We start from the raw sequence: 20,343 nt of genomic DNA on the forward strand, positions 1-20,343 counted from the left end.
TATTTATTTTTTTAAATTTTTTTTTTTCAACTTTTTTAATTTTATTTTTGGGACAGAGAGAGACAGAGCATGAACGGGGGAGGGGCAGAGAGAGAGGGAGACACAGAATCGGAAACAGGCTCCAGGCTCCGAGCCATCAGCCCAGAGCCTGACGCGGGGCTCGAACTCACAGACCGCGAGATCGTGACCTGGCTGAAGTCCGACGCTTAACCGACTGCGCCACCCAGGCGCCCCCCAATTAGATTTTATAACTACACAAAAAGTTAATGCATTGAAAACAGAGAAGTTCCACCTCTACATGTTGAGTTAAAATTTATTTTAAAAGGTAAAGTTTTATATATCCTTTGAAAAAATGAAAATTCAAAAGTCTTAGAATTAAGTAATGAGTCTTCAACATTATAAAGCTATTTATAACAGCAATTAAGGTAGTGGTAAAGTTTTACCCTTATAAAAATGTCACAGAATTCAAATCACAACTTGGATCTTCAATGATTCAAGTGTCTTATCTTACATAAGGGTTTGGTCAGTTTTAAGATAAAAATTCCTCCAGATATGCTGTCCTTAAGTCCTCTAATATCCCCATCCACCAGCTTACACAGTGGGATAGCTGGCTGCCGTAGCAATTCCACAGTGGTTGTTCTGGTCTTTGGCCATTTTTACATAGCCACTCCAGCCCCATTCTGGACCCCAACTGAAAAAAGAAGATGTTTTTTGTTTTATACAAAGTATCAAGTACATATTAGCTTCATTAGTAATAGCTAATACTTAAAATAGGGCTTTCCACATATCAGGTGCTATCAAGCACTATTCTAAGTGCTATTACATATATTGGTAAGTATATCAATTCCCACAGGTCCTTAACTTTTTAAGATAGGAAACTGAGGCAGGGCTAGGATTCCAATGTAGCAGTTTGTTTCTGCAGGCTATCTTATACCCCCTCTCAAAGAACTTTAGCAGTGAAAATGGATCCAGATGACCTCAAAGCCTCTGGGAATTGGGAAGTAGAATAAAATGGCAGGGCAACAAATGGTAACAGGAAGGACATACAGAGCCCACTGGACTCTTAGAAAATCCTTCAGAGTTAAAAGAATCAGCAGTTGTTTCTGCTCAGTATACCTTGTTGAAAAACTGGACACAAAAAAGGAAACCAGCCCTTAACCTTACAGGTGCAAAATCCTTTATCTAAACTCTTGGGGCCAGATGTGTTTCTGAATAAAGTTTTCAAAATTTGGAAATGCAATGTTATAAATATGTAATAATAAGTCCAACAAGCTTGCTACAGAATCCTGTAATCAAACATCAGTACATTTTACCCTTATAAAAAATGTCAAGAGTGTTCACTCTAAGTTCTGGGATTTCAAAATGAGTTTTGGATTTGAAATCAAATACTGATTCCAAACAAGCACTCCCTTTTCAATTTAATATATAACATTTGGAGTTTTATACCTGTTCTTGACAATCCAAAATTTTTTACTTGAATCCGTTTCTTCAAAGCCATAGCCAACTACAAGAACACCATGATCCAGGTTTTCGCTGCTGCAGTCTGGATCATAATAAATGCCTAGAGGAGTAAAATTTGGGGTGAGAAGCTTCAATTGACACATGACTGTAACTCACCCTATCTACCACGGTTAAGAGACATCTCAAAATTCAATGAAATGCCATTAGCAAATTACATATAAAGCTTAAATATTTACCAAAAATAGTTATGGTAACTAATAAACTCAACTCACTAGAAATCAACAAAATTCCACTAAACCCAAAATATTTTCTATTCGAAAAGGATTTCCAATAATAAGATCTAGTTATCAAGGCTAAGACGATTTAGCTACTTCTACTAATATTACTTAGCATAATCCTTTCTACTTCTAAAATGCCAACTAAGGAAACAGCACAACATAACACTTGAGCCACAGGCTTCTTTACAGTTCAATAGTAAACATTATTTGGAAAAAAGGTCCAACAACTGGAGAATACTTACATCAATTATTTGTATTTGCAGAATTACACAGCCATTTAAAAATACTTAAGGAGAGCTTGTCATGAGAAAATGTCTAAAATATGTCAAATGGAAACATCACTATATTAAATGCACACACTCAAAATTCTACAGTCTTGGAAAGCAGGACTCCAAACCTAACACCAAACAATTATGGTGGTGTTTTCCAATTTTGCCTGCCTGAACTTCTATAATAAAAATACAAACACCTACCTGATTTATAGAACTGGAACGACTGATGGCCTGCATCAATAGCAACAGAGATGGGCCCCACAGTTGCCACTGCCTTCATCAGGGCCTTCTCCCGCTGAGGGATGTCCACAAAGCCGGTGTCATTGGCAGCAGAACACTCAGGCTTGTAGTTACAGGGCTCTGAGTCCTTTTAAAGGTAAATGGGAAAGAAACTTGATCACTACCATCCACACCTCCAGTTCTAGGACCTCAAGACTCAGCAGTTTGCAGCTTAATGATTTCCAAGTCAGCTTTGTTGTGAGTTAATAGCCAAATGTTTCTGATTTGAAATTGAAAACTTAGCAGATGTTATCTTCAGTGAAACCCCTTAGGCCTACTTGTCCATAAGAAATTTTTCACTATGCAGAAATTATGTGCAGAATGGTGTATAAAAAGCCTCCAAGTTACACAGAATTAAGGACAGCTATGTGCTAACCATCTAATCACAGAACCTGTGCTAAGGCTGATAATTTATAGTGACAGTTCTGTCAGTTTGCATCTAAAATGTGAATGCTGAGTAAAGTGTCTGTTATCTTTGAAAATGTTCAGCTTTCAAAAGCTGAGCTGGAATAACAAGATAAGGAGCTCCATTTACCCTTCCAAGATACGGATAAGACTCCTCTGTGTCCAGGCCTCCATTGTCCTTAACATACTGGAAGGCATTATCCATTAGGCCACCATTGCAGCCCTCATTGCCTTGAGGCCGAGAGCAGTCCACCAGGTTCTGCTCACTCAATGAAACAAGTTGGCCAGTTTTCCGGAACATCTGTCCTTCAAGAGCACCAGTTGCACTAAAAGCCCAACAAGAACCACACTGACCCTGAAAATAAAAAAGTTATCAGTTTATAAGATAAATACAAAGGTTCACAATAACCCATATACCCGAATATTCTTAAAACAAAACAAAACAAAACAAAACAAACTCCACTGTCTACCAAAGCAAGGACACTAATTCCTTTTTGGCTTTATTCTTGGAAGGAGATCTGCTAAATATTATCATACCTGATTCTTCACAGGAGTTACATAGCCTTTCTCTCTCCAATCCACAGATTTGGGGATCTCAGCAAATACAGGTTCTTGGAACACTTTCCCTTTCTTGTGCTTCTGGTTTTGAAAACCATTCATCACCTGCCTGAATTCTTCATTGGTCTTTAAGGAAAAGTAAGTAAAATGTTGAAAAGGCAAGAGGTTATTTTGCTAAAGTACAGAGGACAGGAAGCACAAAAAGCACAGCAATCCACGCTGACACTCACCATGTCACCAAAAGCATTCATTGCCATTGTGAAGCCATGTTTCCCTTGGCTATATTCTTGGTTATGCAGTTCAATCATTTTTATATTCTTCTCCCACACTGCTCTCCTCCATCCTTCTTCATTCTAGAGGCAAATATATAACTTACCATCTTTATTCCTACTTAAAACCAGCCCATCTTCACCTCGTGGATTTGCAGACAGGGAAAAAAACCATGGCCCAGGATGGCTTATATTTCTGGGAGCTGTTCTCTAGCAACCACACAACAGGAATTATGCCCCATATTGTGCTCAATAATGGGTGCCATGAAGTTATTGCCTTGGTGAAAGCTGACTTCTACGTGCTACTCTCTGGCTATAAACTCCCAACGACAAGGGACTCTTTCTCTTTGGGGGTCCCTTTGGACAGTTTCATATGTTACCTACCATGCCATATAATCTCTTGTGTGTTGCCTTCCACTGGTACCATTGTGCATTTAAACTTTGATCGAATTTTGAAGCAGCTGAGGCTATTCCCAAGCAAATGGCGGTCAGGAAGAGTGAAGGATTCATGTTTCAAAAACCTAAAAGGGAAAATGAAATCAGTATTTGATGAGACCAATCCTTTAAAAAAGCCATCCTATTTTCTCCTGAGATGTTGTAGAGTAAAAACATTTAAAGTACCTTCGCAAATGTTTACAGGTCCCTGGAAGAAGGCTAAGGATGTGGGTGGAGAAAAACAGGCCAAGGACTTGGAGGTATATGATTCAGCCATCAAAATTAAAAACAGGCTGACAAGTGCTATAGGAATTGAAACAGACTTCATTGTAATAGTGCAATGATAATTTAGGTTTTGATCAGAGTTTCAGAATCTTAAGGCAACTAAGAAGCTGTTGGTCCAAGTTCTTTACTGAAAATACCGAGGTGACCCAGGAAATCTTATTTATCAGAACACCTGATCCCAAGTAGGGACAGGGATCCCCAGGGGTTAGGTAGCCACTTCACATCTTTCTTTTGACAAATATACAGCAAGGGGTGAGACATGCTTCTTGAATTGAAAGCTTTCTGAAAGACCTTCCCAGAAGGTGGGCAGGATTGCACCCAGTGCTCTGCTGTCCCCACATTTGGTCTCTGCCGCCAGCACCGCCATTAACTACCCCCAAACTGAGGAAGAAATCACGAGGCAAGAGGGCGTCCAGAGCCCCAGTTCCCGACCGGGACAGGGCCACGCTCTCCTGGAGTTCAGAGCACCTTCTCGGGCCTGGCCCAGAGGGACACTGCAGGCGGGGCCAGGCCGGAGGCTCTCCGCCCCGCTCGCCTCCCTCAGCTTCCAGACGATGTTCACAGACCGAGGTACAGAGAGCGCCGGGCCCCACAGCTCTTGCGGAGGTCAGCCTGCCCTGTACCTCCTGGCCAGGCCCAGTCCCGTGGGGGCCCGGCTGCCAGACCTGTGCCCGCCACGGCCCTGAGACGGACCGACTCCCGCACAGCCTAGAACCTCCCCGTGGTCTCAGTGACGCCCTGGGTTCCCCGAACCGCCCTGCCCCCACTTCCCATCTTCAAGGCTTACAGGATCCAGGCAGCGTCGGCTCAGCCTCACCAACTCCAGGCAGATGTTTTTATTCCCGCGGGTCGCGCCCGACACTTGCCCGTGCCCTGGGGTGAATCCCCTCCTCCAGTACCGGTCGCCAGACCAAGAAGCTGACCTACGGCGTCCACAGCTGCGCAGGCGCACTCCACAGACACACACACAACCCTTCCCAGATCGCCGAGGCCGGGGATTGTGGCCCAGCTGCTCCTGACTCAGCCTTTAAGGCCTCGGGAATTCTGCACGCCTGGCCCGCCCTTACGGTCTGCTCGCGCCGCGATTGGCTGCGCCGGCCTGTGGGCGGGGCCTCCAGGCTTGGGACTCCCAGCGCGTGACGCGGCTCAGTCTCAACTTGTCCCAGGACTGCTGGGCCTAGCTTCTGTGCGCTCCGGACATCGCTGAGGAGGGGGTGAGGCACCTCACTGGGGACCCGGATCAACTTACTACCCCGAATTCATGAGATCGGCGGGTGGTCGTACTGGAGCCCCTAGCGCGTCGCTTTGCGGGTCCTTAGGTGCTGAAGTTTTTGGTTAAAATCTCCCGGAGGACTGAGAACGGTATATTCTAGTCCAGTGGTTCCTGTTTATTCCAAGCAAAAATGGGGCGGGTGGAGGATGCAGAACCCACAGACAGATTTGTTATCAGTGTTTCAGGATGGGATGCCTCTGGGTTTTGGAAGAATCTGGAGAGGACTGGAAATCCCCACAATATGGGACGCAATGGGCAAGACCTAGTCCTTGGAAGGAAAGGGGATGGACTGGATGGGTGTACAGAGGTATGGCCATTTCGTAATGCTTCTCTTCTGTTCCCCGCCCCCTCCCTTACCTCTCGAGCCATTCACAAAACCAATAGAAAGGAATTACTTACAGGAAAAAAAAATGGTTTCATAAAAAGGGGAAAAGTGGTTGAGAAGGGGGGAAACTAATTTACTTAAACTCTGCATTAGAGATTGATTGTTAGGTCTTACTCAGTATCCAAAGTGCTTCTCTTGAGATATAAGGAATATACATACTTTAATAACACTTAACGTGGTTATGCACTTTGAAGAAGTGTTTCCGTTGGAGAACAAATAGATATAAATATATTTTTGTGTGTGTGTGTATGTGTGTGTTTATATACAGACTCTTGAACACCATGGTTGTTAGGGGCAACAACTCCCCTTGCAGGTGAAAATCTGCATTATAACTTTTCAACAGCCAAAACCTTAGCTGCTAATTAGCTGCCGGTTACCAGAAGCCTTACCAATATTATGAAAGTTGACTAACACATATATTGTATGTTGTATGTGTTATATATTATGTATTCTTATAGTAAGCTAGAAAAAAGAAAATGTTACTAAGAAAATCACAAGGAAGAGAAAATACATTTATAGTACTATAATGTATTAATCAAAAGAAATTTGGGTGTAAGTGAACACATTTCAAACCCTGTCAAGGGTTAACTCTATATAGAGATTTAAGGAAATCAGAAATGTTTCTAAAAGTTTCTTTTTTAATTGCAGAAGGAGCATATTTATTGTAGAAAATATATTAAAAATTTTTTTTTAATTTTTATTTATTTTTAGAGCGTGAGCAGGGGAGGGGCAAAGAGAAAGGGAGTCACAGAATCTGAAGCAGGCTCTACACTCTGAGCTGTCAGCACAGAGCCGGATGCGGCCCTTGATCTCACAGTGAGATCATGACCTGAGCAGAAGTCAGACACTTAGCTGACTGAGCCACCCCAGTGCCCCAAGAAAACATATTTTAGAAAATGAGCACCCTTGTCCTTTTCCCCATAACTCCTTCCTCTCTCTCTCTCTTTCTATATCTATCTATCTAGATATATATGGATATAGATAGATATGTCTATAGATAGATATAGATAGATATGTATATAGATGTATATAGATCTATCTATAGATCTATCTATATCTATCTGTAGATATATCTATATCTATCTATAGATAGATCTATCTATAGATATATCTATATCTATCTATAGATCGATCTATCTATATGTTTTATGGAGTCATAGTGCATGTCGATTTGTACTTAGTTAAAATTAAATTGATAACTTATATAGAAGCACAATCAGGCAAGTATTTCTAAAAGTCAACTTATTGAAGATTTCATTTTATATCCTTTGAAGTGGAATCGTTTTCCTCTCGCACACAGCTGGGAGTCCAAAGTTCTCACGTGGTTACAAAAGTGTATTGCATATGGCTGAACTTTGATTTTGTTTTATGCTTAAAAAAAAAATTAATCATGGTGGTCAACACAAGCATCCACATGTGGAAGTAAAGGAAGACCACCCACATGATAACTTGCTACAAAAAGGAGACCATTCAAAAGAAGCCAGGGTGAGGAAAAGCTTTACAAGGACAAAACAGGGAGACTTCTGTAAGAGGAAGCCGGAGAAGGAATAACTAGAAATGGAACATCTTATGTGGTTGGTTTGGGGAGAATATTTGGATTTTTCTGGTTTGTCCTGGGTTGGAAGTGGAGGCAAAAATAGATTGATAGCCATTGAGCAAGTAAGGCCTGACTATTCCAAAATGGTTGCTGGAGAAGTTTCTTTTGTGGGTTAGAGTTCTTCATCATGTAAAGTTTGGCCTTTGTTTGCTTGTTTACTCAGTCTATCATAAGAGATCTAAATTATTCTAACACGTGGGTTTTACAGTTGCCTTGGGGGTCACAGCTCCAAAGGATTGCACAGGTGGAAAAACCTGCTACTGCTTGACTTCCTCCTGCACCTTAGGCAATAGCCTGAATGGGAGGCTGCCTGGCAGGTGCTGCTCCAAAGAATGACATCACCTTTGTTTCCTGGAATGTGATACAACCTCACATTGTAGGGGAAATCGTCTCTCTAGCAAATATGCTCAAAACCTAAACTTAAATAAAAAATGTATATATTTAGGAGAAATATAGGAGAAAATCTTTTAAGCAAAAGAGTAGAAGATATTATTGCTCCAACTCATGACATCTACATATACATAATCTGTAAAATAAAGTATCGCAGGAATGTGTATTACTAACCATTGTGTTCTTTTTCTTCATATTCTATTGCTATTCCTTTGCCAAATAACTTAGATGAGTACTAGTATTAAAATAGTTACATTTTAGTCAAGCAACCAAGACTTAGCTCTGCCTTTAATAAAATTCAGTTGGCAGAATTTTCCAATTCCTATTTAAAATTCAGTCTCTGTGAAAGTATATTCTCATGTGCATGTCCAGATTTCTTTTGCTCACTGGCAAAACAAGGTATAATTCTATACCTCATCTCTGGAAGTTTTAAACCATAGAGGAATAAATAAATCCAATGTGATGGTTTCAAGACCCTGAGGCCACTTAACACCTCTCCCCAAAATAACAACCTCTCCAATTTGTTTAAATTTCAATGAGCCAAGACTTACTTTTAAACACATTACATAACAGGCAACTGTTAATTTGTAAAGCGGTTTATTATAATTAATAATTTTATGGAAAAAAGCCTGTTTATGATTGGATGTTTATATGAAGCGACTTATGAAATTATTTTTTTGAGCTACTATAACCTTGCTTTTCCTATAGGGTTAAACAGTCAGCCAATTTATTAAATAAATCAATTAACAAGAATTAATTAAACTCTTAGTTGGTGCTCATTGTCTTCTGGTGTAGTTTATGCATTTACTTAGATACATTCTACATATAACTTCACTAACAGCTTTACTGAAACTCAGCCTTTCCATTTTAAAATCTGAGATTAACTACAGTAATCTTTTTTTTAAATTTATTTATTTATTTTGAGAGAGAACACACATGTGAGTGGGGGGGGGGAGAGAGAGAGAGAGAGAGAGAGAGAGAGAGAGAGAATCCTAAGCAGGCTCCACTCTTGGCATGCAGCCTGTCACGGGGCTTGATCTCATGAACCTTGAGATCATGACATGAGCAGAAGCCAAGAATCAGACGCTTAACTGATTGAGCCACCCAGGTTCCCCTAACTACAGTAATCTTGATTTTACAACATATGAGCATAGCCTACTATCATTTAAATAACATGGCGAAACTTCTTGGTCCAGTAGGTACCAAAAGAGCTGACTTGTGGGATTTTCCCTATCGCCAAAACTATAATCCACAAACTCTCCTTTGGCTCCCAGAGGATCTCTTCCTCAAATCTGAAGAGTCTTTTCATGAAACAAGATGTATTAGTTTCTTACAGCTTCTGTAACAAATTCCCACAAACTTCGTGGCTTAAAACCATAGGAATTTGTTCTCTCACAGTTAGTGGAGGGCAGAAGTCCAAAATCAGTATCACTTGGGCTGAAAACCAGGTATCATAGAGCTGTGCTTCCTCTTGAGGCTCTAGGGGAAAACGTGTTCTTCTCTTCTAGCTTTTGGTGGCTTTAGTCACTCCTTGGTTTGTGGCACATCACCCCAATCTCTGCCTCTGTGGTCACATTGCTTTCTCCTCTTTTGTCTGTGTCAAATTTCCCTCCCCTTCCCTCTTATAAGAACCCTTGTGATTACATTTAGAGCTCATCCAGATAATCCAGGATATCCCTCCCCAAATCCTTAATCACATTTGCAAACTCTTTGCCATGTGAGGTAGCATTGATGGGTTCCAAGAATTAAGATCTGATGTCTTTGGGGGACCATTATTTAGTCAACTGCAACATGGCATAAATAAAAACTAATTTCTTGGGGTGCTTGGTGGCTCAGTTTCCACATCAGTTGAGTGTTCAGCTTTTGATTTTGGCTCAAGTCATGATACCAGAGTTGTGGGATCAAGCCCCACTTTAGGCTCTGTGCTGAGCATGAAGACTGCTTAAGATTCTCTCTCTCTCCCTTTGCCCCTCTCCCCAGCTTGTGCTGTCTCTCTAAAAATAAATAAATAAGTACATACATACATACATACATACATACTAATTTTCTTGACAAGGCTGATCACAACTTGTGTTTAACATCTTTAGGCTTACTTGACTAGGACAACCAGGCCCTAAACTCTATGCGAACTTCCCACTCTGTAACTTTGCTGATGTCCCTGACTACGGACATTTCCTGCCTTGACTGTTAGTGCAATCAATGTTTGACATAGCTTTTTAAATTTCAAGACTCCCACACAGTTTTTATTACCTCTTCCTCGCCCCATCCCTCCTTATTCATTCCACAGCCACCCATCATTTCAGGTTCTCTGCATATAAAAGCATTGCTTATCCATTCCTTCCTGAAGACATTTCTGGTTTTAGACTTTGAGCATATTCCTATAGCAATTGTCCCCATTAATAAAGTCTTTCCTTACAAATGTACATTCTTGCATTTTTCCCCCTGACACCCTACATCATTATGGTAAGTGGTCAAGACAGAAAAGACCTCTGTACTGTTAAGAGTCAGCTTGCACATGCATGTGCCAGGGGTTTGTTCCACAGGAAAAGCATCTTCATATGAGAGGACTCATTACTCCTGGAAATTAAAGCATTATTAGAAAGGATTCTTGCGATGATGATGATTGTGATGATGATAATGATGATGGTAACCACGATGAGGATACTAACAGCTAGATAACACTTAGGTGCCAGGCATCATACTGAGCATCTTCTAGCTTCTCCATCATTTACTCATCACAACAACCCTGTTATAGCAGTTATCAAACTTGAGAGACCATCTGAATTACCTGGGGGCTTGTGAGAACTGATTGGTGACCTCCAACCCCCGAATTTCTGATGCAGTGAGTCTGCAGTGGGGTTTGAGAATTTGCTTTTCTAACAAGTTCCCAAGCAATGCTGATGCTACTGGTTAGGGGACCCACTCTGAGAACCCCTGCCTGAGGAGATAGGTGCTATTGTACACCCCATTTTATAGATGGGGATGGTCATGGCAGGGGGTATACAAAATCAAGAGTGGCGTGGGTTCCTCTCTGGAGTGAAGAAAGAACTTAAATGTACTTTAGGTCACCAGGGCTTAGAAAAGGAAGCTGGGCTTTGGGGACTTTGCCCTCCTCCCTAAGCCCCAGTCCCCATTACCTATTTGGCAAACTGGACTCTGGGTTCCAGATGCAGCAAGAGAAATGAAATGTGCACACCAAGGCCATAGCGAGATACAGTGCTAAAGCTCCCCAGGGCCAGGCTCTCCACTTGGACTTCAATGTAGGCTTACCTTGCATCAGGCTGAGAGGAGGGGAGACAGGTGAGTCATGCAGAAGGCATTGCTGCCCTTATTGGGCTGGGCCCCCGCATCTTCCTGCTCCACCAACTTCCAGGAAGGTGTTTTGCCCTGTGCCTCCTAGGTGTTTCCTTGCTTGATCATTTCTTGGAGACAAAAACTGTACCTTAGCTATGGTCAATTCATTATCAGATTTTAAGCCTACCTCTGATGACAATGCTGATGACTCATGGTTTTGGGAAGCTCAGGTATTAAAAAAGTGAGGTTCATTCATTCACCAATCCTAAAAACACATACATAAAGCTTTCTTTAAAAAAGATTTGAGACCATAAAAAGGAAATAAAACTATACAATCAAGCATCCCCAATTCCCTATATGATCCTGTCAAAAACCAAAAACCAAAACCAGAAGCTTTGGTAATTTTGCTGAGTCACTGACTCCACTCTGGTGGTTTATGTTTGTTTCTCTTTTGTCTTGTGTTCCCTCTCTACCCTTGCTCATCAACCACCTACCACCCAATGGTTGCTGCCTCCCTATCTTGATTTCATTGTCCTCAAAGCAGACCTATAACTGTGGTCTCAAATCCACAGTTTATCCTCAAATCCATAGCATCCACCGAAGAACCCAGATTTCATTTTTGAGAACTAACTTACCCTTTGAATAAGGAATCTGATTTTTCTTCAAGATTGCTGCTAACATGGTCAGACGAAATAGCATGTAAGAGTTCAGTATAGAATAGATGGTTCTGATTCAACAAAGCACTACTACTTCTTTTTTTAAAAATGTATTTATTTTGAGAGAGAGAGAGAGAGCACAAGCAGGGGAGGGGCAGAGAGAGAGTGAGAGAGAGAATCCTAAGCCAGCTCCAAGCTGTCAGCACAGAGCCCAACATGAGGCTCGATCCCATGAACTGTGAGATCATGTACTGAGCCAAAATCAAGGGCCAGATGCTTAAACGACTGAGCCACCCAGGCACCCTAACAACTACTTATGTTATGTTAATGTTATGTTATGTTATGTTATGTTATGTTATGTTATGTTATTATTTTATTTTATTTTCTTTATTTTCTTTTATTATTATTTTTACAACTACTCCTTTTAAATGCATTTTATTATTAATAGAATCCTGTGCCCAGATAGTGTTCTTCCACTCCAGGAGGATAAATCAGGCACATTTCAGAATGCACAAGTCCCCTCAGGTTGTAGCTCCCATGCACTTTGAATTAGTAAGGCTTGGAGTCTGGTGTCCTGACTGATTGAATGTTTCCTTGCCCATCATCCCAGGTTTCTCATCCAGGGAGCAAGATCACACAAGGTGGCCATTCCAAAGCTAATTAGCATCTACATTGTGGATATGGCATGTGTGTCTTATAAATCCACTCACTCCTTTTCACAGTACCCTACCCCTCGCATTTGCCTAGTTTGTACATTTCCATGGGCTCAGTATAGAAGTGACACTTGATGTGTCAAGTGATGGTTTTCATGACTGTGGAAAGTAAGTGGAATTTGACTGAAAGAATTTGGGAAGTGGTAAAAGAAGAGTTTTTCCTCCAAGTTCAAAGAGGGAAATGGAACTAAATGAAAATTTGAATGACATGAGAAAGTGTTTTAGTTATATCAGGAGGACAAGCGAAACTAAGTTACATGTCTTATCTCCCCAACAAAAGTGTCTCAAGGGACAAAGACTTTGTTTTATAGTATTGATGTCCCCAGAGTGTGATAGATATCACTGCAAATGTAAATATCACTGCAAAATGGCAATTTGTGAGCCAAGAGAAGAATTGTTGCCAATTTGGCTTAGCTCCCTGGGGACTATCGCACTTGACCCAGAGTTTAGTGGGTCTCAGGTGTACTTAGGAAACTTCTCTTGCTCCCAGGACACAGAATCCTAGATCCTCCTTACTGTCCTTGAGATGCTTAGAAATGCCACAAGGAGCTTAGAACTACCTCAATCCTTAGAGAGTTCCCAAGACAGAAACTGGCCATCAAAAGTCTCGTAAGGCCTGAACACTCCATCCTTAGGGTGGATTCTAGAACTCTGTTGGAGTCCACCAGGGTAGTGCAAGAGGTCCTTGTGGGTGACTTTTTGTGATGTAGCCAAGTGGCTACCATGGCCTGCCTGATCCTGGGGAGTGGAGACCCTTTTCTACTGTTTCTTTCCTTGGTGAAACCTAGTGGGACGCTGAGGAGAAAAATAAGTAGTTTGGGGTGCATGAGAGAAATGGTAAAAATAAGCATGAAGGGAAGAATCATATTAATTGTTTATTGATTTCTAAGAATATGAGAATAATAATAAAGTCATTTGGTGTAATATTGTTGCATTTCCCCCTATTGAGAACTCCGAAGATCTAGACATTGCACTTAACAGGCAATGAAACCTTTCTGTAAGCACAATGGGGACTTGACATCTAAAAACAGATGATTTGGTCATTTTGCCCAATTTACGAAAGGGGAGAAAGTTGGGGAGTTAACTGAATTTCATTTCTGTTTTATCTTTTTGGATTTGGAGAAGCAATGAAAAACCATTAATGTTTTTTTCTTTATTATTTTGGTTGAGGTAGAGGAGAGAGCTGATAAATAAGGATGTTTGCTGGAAATACTAAACTTTAATAACTAAAAATAAAGAATATTCCAGAGCTTCTATTTTAAAACCTTTTGATGTTACAACCATATCTGTATTAAAACAGTCAATGGAAAAATGACAGACCAATAAAAGCAACAATTTCCAGTACTTCTGGACACAATTTACTACCTGATTGCCCTGTCTTTGTACTGCAGATAACTCCAATCTTATCTTTGATAGGCATAAACCTTGCACAAATAATTTACCCTCTCCAAGCCTTGGTTTCACCTATTATAAAATGTGGATAATACTAATGACATCATAAGGTTGTATTAAAAACTAAATGAGATAATATGAGTGTTGATATAAGCAGCCATTTATAGAATTTCTGCCTTACAAATTGCAGTATCTTTGAGAAGTAACATTCAATCCAATTGCAGCAAAAACTATTCTCATTGAGATATTGTATACTGATCGTGCTTTGGCCATTCTTACATATCTAGAATCCTCTTGTAAAGTTTTAGAGAAGTTTGTAACTTGAGTCAGGGAATCATAAAACCATGGGAGCTGGCATCCTTCCTATTCTGGATGATTCTCTGTCAGATTTCTTCCATTTTTTACCTTATTGTCCTTGGAAGCTCTCCCCTCCAGGGATTCACTTGGACTTATGAATGCATTTGAAATCCTCTAAGAACAATGATAGAATTGTAAAATATATTTTATTTGAAGAAAAGTGGTAGGTGTGAGATGAAGGTCTTGAGGAATTGAGGCTCAGCATTGGCTGAGAGCGCCAGGCCTGAGCCAAGAGTAACATGAAAGACTGGCCCTTGCCCTTACTGCTAGCTCTCTAGCCAGGCCTGTGAGATTGGGTGTCCTCTCTATTTCTTCCTTTGCAAATGACCTGCACTCTCTTCCTCCTAGGGTACTGTATAAGGTGTTGGAATGGGAAGGGCAGGGGAGCTTGGGATGACAGTACAATGGCTGGATTCAGGAAATGATGTTTTGCCATTCACTCTATGAATCTTTATGGAGTCCCTTTTATGTCAGGTCCTGTTCTGAGGAATCAAGGATGCACAAACACTGATATATTCCCTGTGATGGAGGAGCTTACATCCAATGAAGTAGTAGGTATGAAGCAAATATTCCTGTTGGATAATATGTGGACTTGTGCTTTCTTTCTTTGCCATTGACCTAAAAGTCTTGGCAGTTTCTCATTTTGTGGGACCCCAAGTGGTGAGATTCCCATGTAATCATCCCATCCTCTTGATAGAGGGAGACTAAGAAAATATAGCAGCCTCCTCTTCTCCAGATCTCATCAGGAAAAAGAGTTCTGAACAACATGAAATAAAAGACATTGCAACCAAGGCTACATAGTGCCCTCTATCATGGATCAGATGTGTCTGGTTGATTCAGGTATTTCTGCCCTAACCATAGGATCCATTGTTTGTCACCTGGTTCAGCTCTAGCTCATTTGACTGTGACCTACTGCCTGGTCTCAGTTTTGAAGGAATCACCTCATTGCACAATTGACCCTAAGGCTGCCCTCCCAAAGAGTCCCTCTGGTGACCTCACTATTAACCTTTGTAGGTCCTCCTGTGTACACAGAGAAAACAAGAGCTGATATTCTGATCTGAGAGGACAGTCAGTAGCATTTGGTGCAGCCTTTGAAGTTTTAACCAAAACACTGTCACTACCTTAGAGTTCTTTCTCAGGAGGCAAAATGTTCACCTGAACAGAATGGGCACAAAATCCATCTCCTGTTCACCACCAAAGCAATTGGCAAAATGTCTATGGCACCAAATAATACAAACTCTTCTATTTTAGATTTAATACTATAGCATAGATACCTTACCTTGATAACACATAGAGCATTCCAGTGTTCACCCATACTATAATGACCTAAACACTCTCCTTTTCTCTTATTTATGAGCATTTAGAATTTGTTTCTTTCATTTACAGACACTACCGCAATGAATATCCTCACACATGTATCTGTATAGATGTGTGTAAATATTATAAAACTAACTTCTGGGGGTGCCTGTGTGACTCAGTCAGTTAAGTGTCTGACTCTTGATTTCGGCTCAGGTCTTGATCTCAGTATCATGAGATTGAACCCCAAGTAGGGCTCCAGGCTGGGCGTGGACCCTGCTTAAGATTCTCTCTCTCCCTCCCCTGCTTGCGTGGACATGTGCTCTCCCTCTCTCTTTCTCTCTCAAAAAAACAAACAAACAAACAAAAACCCAAAACCCCAAAAACCAAAAACTAACTTCTGAAAATGGAGCTACTTGCTGAAAAAAGTGATTCCAATGTGTATTCCCTCCTGTAGCAAATGAAAATTTCCATTTCCTCAGAATTTGTAAACCATCTCATTTATAAGCAAAATGTCATCTAATTGCTGTTTTACAACATTGAGAACTCAATGTGCAGAGACTTTACATACACAGTTGGAAGTGATTTAATTTATTCCTCACAACAGTCATGTGAGGTAAGAATTGCTAACCATTTTACAATTGAAAAACGAAATATGAGGGGTGCCTGGGTGGCTCAGCCAGTTAAGTGTCCCACTGTTGATTTTGGCTCAGGTCGTGGTATCATGGTGTGTGAGTTCGAGCCCCGTGTGGGGTTCTATGCTGATGGTGCAGTACCTTCTTGGGATTCTCTCTCTGTGTCTCTCTCTCTGCCCCCCCCCAAAATAAATAAATACACACTTAAAAACAAAAAAACACCACAAAATGTGAGATAGCTGTGTGCCCTTAGGCAAATGATTCAAACATTCTGTGCTTCCATTCCCATAGTAGAAAAATGGAAGTGGTAATATTGTTTTTATCTATTACATGAATGTGATGGTCAGTTTTATGTGCCAATTTAGGCTCTAGTCCCCAGCTATTCAACTGAACAGTAATCTAGATATTGCTATGCTGAAGAAAGTTTATATCAGTTGACTTTAAGTGAGGGAGATTACCCTAGATAGTCTGGTTGGTCCAGATGCAAGATCTTAAGAGCAGAGCTGAGTCCTTCTTAAGAAAAAAGATATCCCATCTGTGGACTTAGTTGTGCCTGAGAGTTCTAGCATGTTTCCCCTGATGGTCTGCCCCACAGATTTTGGACTTGCCTAACCAGCCCCATAATCACATGAACTAACTCCTTCCAATAAAACTTACTATATTTACCTCTTACTGGTTCTGCCTCTCTGGTTGGACACAATGATGGTGTGTTAAAAATGAAAAGTACTATATAGCTGAAAGGTATTTTATGGGTACCTATGAATTGTGTGATGTCATGATACAATTACAGTTTAAATGTGCTGGGGGAGGATGGCAGGATAGAGATAAATCTGAAAAGACTGGGTGATGGGATGTGGTTCCACAACCAGCAGGATGTATCATTTTGAATAAGCGACATAATCTCTCTGCGGACCTTCATTTCCTCACTTATTTGACATAAAGGGAAGCAGTTATACCTGATGGTCTCTAAAGACTATTTCAAGGCAAAAAAGTCTAGAATTATGAGTTTGCTTTATATCCATAATTAGGCTTTAAAATATTTTTTTTATTGTCGGCTTTAAGATATCATTTATAAACAGTAAAATTTGTTAATTAAAAACATTTTTTAAAGTTTATTTTTTTATTTTGAGAGAGATGTGTGAGTGGGGAAGGGCAGAGAGAGAGGGAGAAAGAGAGAATCCCAAGCAGGCTCTGCACTGTCAGCACATAGCCTGATGTGGGGCTTGAACCTTGAAATTGTGAGATCATGACCTGAGCTAAAACTGAGAGTTAGACACTCAACTGACTGAGCCACCCAGGCACCCCAAATTTTGTCAATTTTAAGTGTACAGATGGACGACTTTTAACAAATGAACCCAGTAGTATAATCACCACATCATCCCACAAAGTTCCTTTCCTGCCCTTGCCATCCATCCCCTCCCCCACAAGCTCGGTGCTTGGCATTCACTGCTTTCTGCCACTATAGCTTTGCCTTTATTGGAATTTCATATAAATGGACTCATACAGTCTGTATTCTTTTGTGTCTGGCTTTTTCCACTTAGCACAATGCTTTTGAGATTTATATCTTTGATTATCAGTGCATTTTGTTATAATTTCATATTGCTTATTTGTATTTTTTCTGAAAAAAACTGTTTATGTCCTTTGCCCATTTTCTATTGGGTCATTGATCTTTTCCTTATAAATGTATAGAAGTATATTTTTAAAAACTCAGTGAATAATTTGGAAGTTTATTTTTTCTAAAACTGCTTGAGTGTTTTCTCCTACCAAATGGCCCACTTGAAACTGATGGCCACTGATGCTTGCCATTCTTTCTCTGTCTGCCCCCTGGAGGCGCTGTCTCCTTTCCACCTGCCAGCTTGCTGAGGACATGCAAAGGCTGGTCTGTTTCTCACAGTGCCGAGTGGGGAAGCGGGGTCTTGGGAGGAAAAGGAGAGCACAGAGCACCTGCTTATACCCCTGCTCCTTGGCATCCATCTTGGAGTGGGTGGTTCCTGGCTGCAGAGGGACAGCCCAGCCCTGCTTGTGGTCCCTGAACCTGTGCTCGCAGCCCTAGGACCAGAGACCCTGCATGACCAAAACCTGGATTTGTTTGAACTGGCAGCCAAGCCTCCTTTTAGTCCTGTGCACTAGCATGTACCAAGGAGTGGGAGAGGGACTGTCCTCTTATCCCCTTCTGCTTCATTACCCATGACAAACACTCAGGAAACCTTCACAGGGAAGGGCATTCTCCCAAGTGGCCACTTCGAAATCCTTAGTGTAAAGGGAACCCTGTGCAGGTCTGTGGGGCTGGGAGAACAAAGGGTGATGGGAAATCCACTAGGATAGACAAGGTCACTCCGGCCCCAGAGGCCACCTGGATGCCACCCCTATCTCTCCTCTTTCCCAGGTTGCCCCATCTTGTTGGGGTGCTGGGAAGAACCCACATCTCCCACAGCCCCACTCTGGGCAGCTGGAAGAAGGGCAAGCCTTGATCAACTGCACTGGGACGGTTGTGTGCCCAGCTTCCCAGAGAGATCATGTAGCCCATAGGGGTTAGGGTCTGTTGGGTGACATTGTGTGGGTGACTTCTGTTGGGTGACTTCAGATAGACTTCCTGGCAAGTGGGCTATCCTGTACCAGCCTCGGTGCCTAACCACCAAGCACTCAGTCCCTGGGGAAAATGCATCTTGTTTTTCAAACATCCCATTGGACACCCACTAAGGGCATACAACCTGCTTGTCAATTAGGGTTACCCTGTTTACTCCCCTAGTAAGCTTTCAGTGAGCTTCTCAGATAGGCACTACTAGATTTTGTTCTTCAGCTTTTTTATTTTGTCTCTATCTAGCACAAGAGGATATACAAGCAGCAAGGATAATTTAAAATGAGAATGGTGACAATGGTGAAAAATAGTCTTGGTTCAACTCTAGTGCCTACTTTGTCTCTAATTAAAGCTATTAACTGAAAACGTTTGTACAACAGTTCTCCTCTGATAATTTCAAGTGTGTTTGTGTTCCAGAGTTTTTTGTAGAGCTCTTTGAAATTCCCATGGCTTACCTACTGAATCTTCTTTGGAATCTTCAAATTCCCCAAATCTTTAGAGACTTGGTGGTCACTCACTGGCCAGAGGCATTGTAAAAGGATTCTGGAGATTTCAACTTTTCAGCAAAAGCGCTCCCGAATCTTTAGTCTGATTCTGGGATCCCCAAGGAGACTGGGAACCTTTCTCTGGATCTTTCCTGTGAAAGGACCATATGCTCCGTCCTCTGATGCAGCACAAATAGCTACTGTGAAGCTCAGTGGTGAGTTTCAATGAGTTTATTCCACTATCTGTGGCCCAGGTAGGCTTGGACTTACAGGTATGTTTGTGTTATGTTTCATATTCAAATGCACAGTTCCAGCAGTATACTTTATAAATTGTACTCTTTGTCTTCCTTGTAATCTGTCAAGCACCAAGTATAGTGTCATCTCTGTGTGGATGCTCTACAAATGCTAATTGGTAGTGATCAGGATAATGATGTTGACAAATGACTCCATGAAACTGATGAATCATTTGGTGGAAGAGGCCTGGCACAGCAGTTATGTAATGTTGCTTCACCGAACAGGTAATGTTTCATACCTCAGAGCAACAGAAAACATTTTGCCTGCCAGTGTTACTATTTCTAGTCAGAGCCAAAAAGGCATTTTGGGAGAGAGAAGAACTTTTGAATGACATTGACCCTGTAAGCAGACCCTTATAGAGATACCGCTGTTTCCTTTGGTGCAGGCTCGACCAAAACCTGGCTCCCGCATGAGTAGGCAATCAAACAAAAAGATGAAGCAAGAAGTTTGAATCAGCTAATAAAAATAAATAAACTAATTCATATGAGTATTAGCACTTCAGTCTCTAGTCTACCATTCATTCCATCCAGTGTATTTTAAAAAAAATTTTTAATGTTTATTTATTTGTGTGAGAGAGAGACAGACAGAGCATGAGTCAGGGAGGGACAGAGAGAGAGAGGGAGATACAGAATCCGAAGCAGGCTCCAGGTTCTGAGCTGTCAGCACAGAGCCCGATGTGGACCTCAAACTCACAGACCGTGAGATCATGACCTGAGCTTAAGTTGGAAGCTTAACCAACTGAGCCACCCAGGCGCC

General features: G+C 41.3%; 1 protein-coding gene and 1 long non-coding RNA gene across 3 annotated transcripts; one reads left to right on the plus strand and one right to left on the minus strand.

Annotated features, from left to right (window-relative positions):
* Nucleotides 1-295: 295 nt before the first annotated feature.
* On the minus strand, nucleotides 296-5,261 carry LOC101086605 (procathepsin L). Its single transcript, XM_011288293.3, has 8 exons — nucleotides 5,030-5,261; nucleotides 3,907-4,043; nucleotides 3,484-3,606; nucleotides 3,233-3,379; nucleotides 2,826-3,050; nucleotides 2,213-2,378; nucleotides 1,447-1,561; nucleotides 296-691 (listed from the first exon to the last, which is right to left on the minus strand). Exons 2-8 carry the CDS (start codon nucleotides 4,030-4,032, stop codon nucleotides 592-594), a joined length of 1,002 nt encoding a protein of 333 aa, XP_011286595.1. The 5' UTR covers nucleotides 4,033-4,043; nucleotides 5,030-5,261; the 3' UTR covers nucleotides 296-591.
* A 10-nt stretch (nucleotides 5,262-5,271) lies between these two features.
* On the plus strand, nucleotides 5,272-20,083 carry LOC111557459. 2 transcript variants are annotated; one of them, XR_006588681.1, is made up of 3 exons: nucleotides 5,272-5,456; nucleotides 14,774-14,854; nucleotides 19,226-20,083. It is a non-coding gene; the product is annotated as an uncharacterized LOC111557459 (long non-coding RNA). The 2 variants fall into 2 exon arrangements; XR_006588682.1 differs by lacking the exon at nucleotides 5,272-5,456 and having other exon boundaries at nucleotides 12,200-14,854.
* Nucleotides 20,084-20,343: the final 260 nt, after the last annotated feature.

The sequence above is a fragment of the Felis catus genome, chromosome D4 (genome assembly GCF_018350175.1).
Source record: "Felis catus isolate Fca126 chromosome D4, F.catus_Fca126_mat1.0, whole genome shotgun sequence".
In the NCBI taxonomy this organism is placed as follows: domain Eukaryota; kingdom Metazoa; phylum Chordata; class Mammalia; order Carnivora; family Felidae; genus Felis; species Felis catus.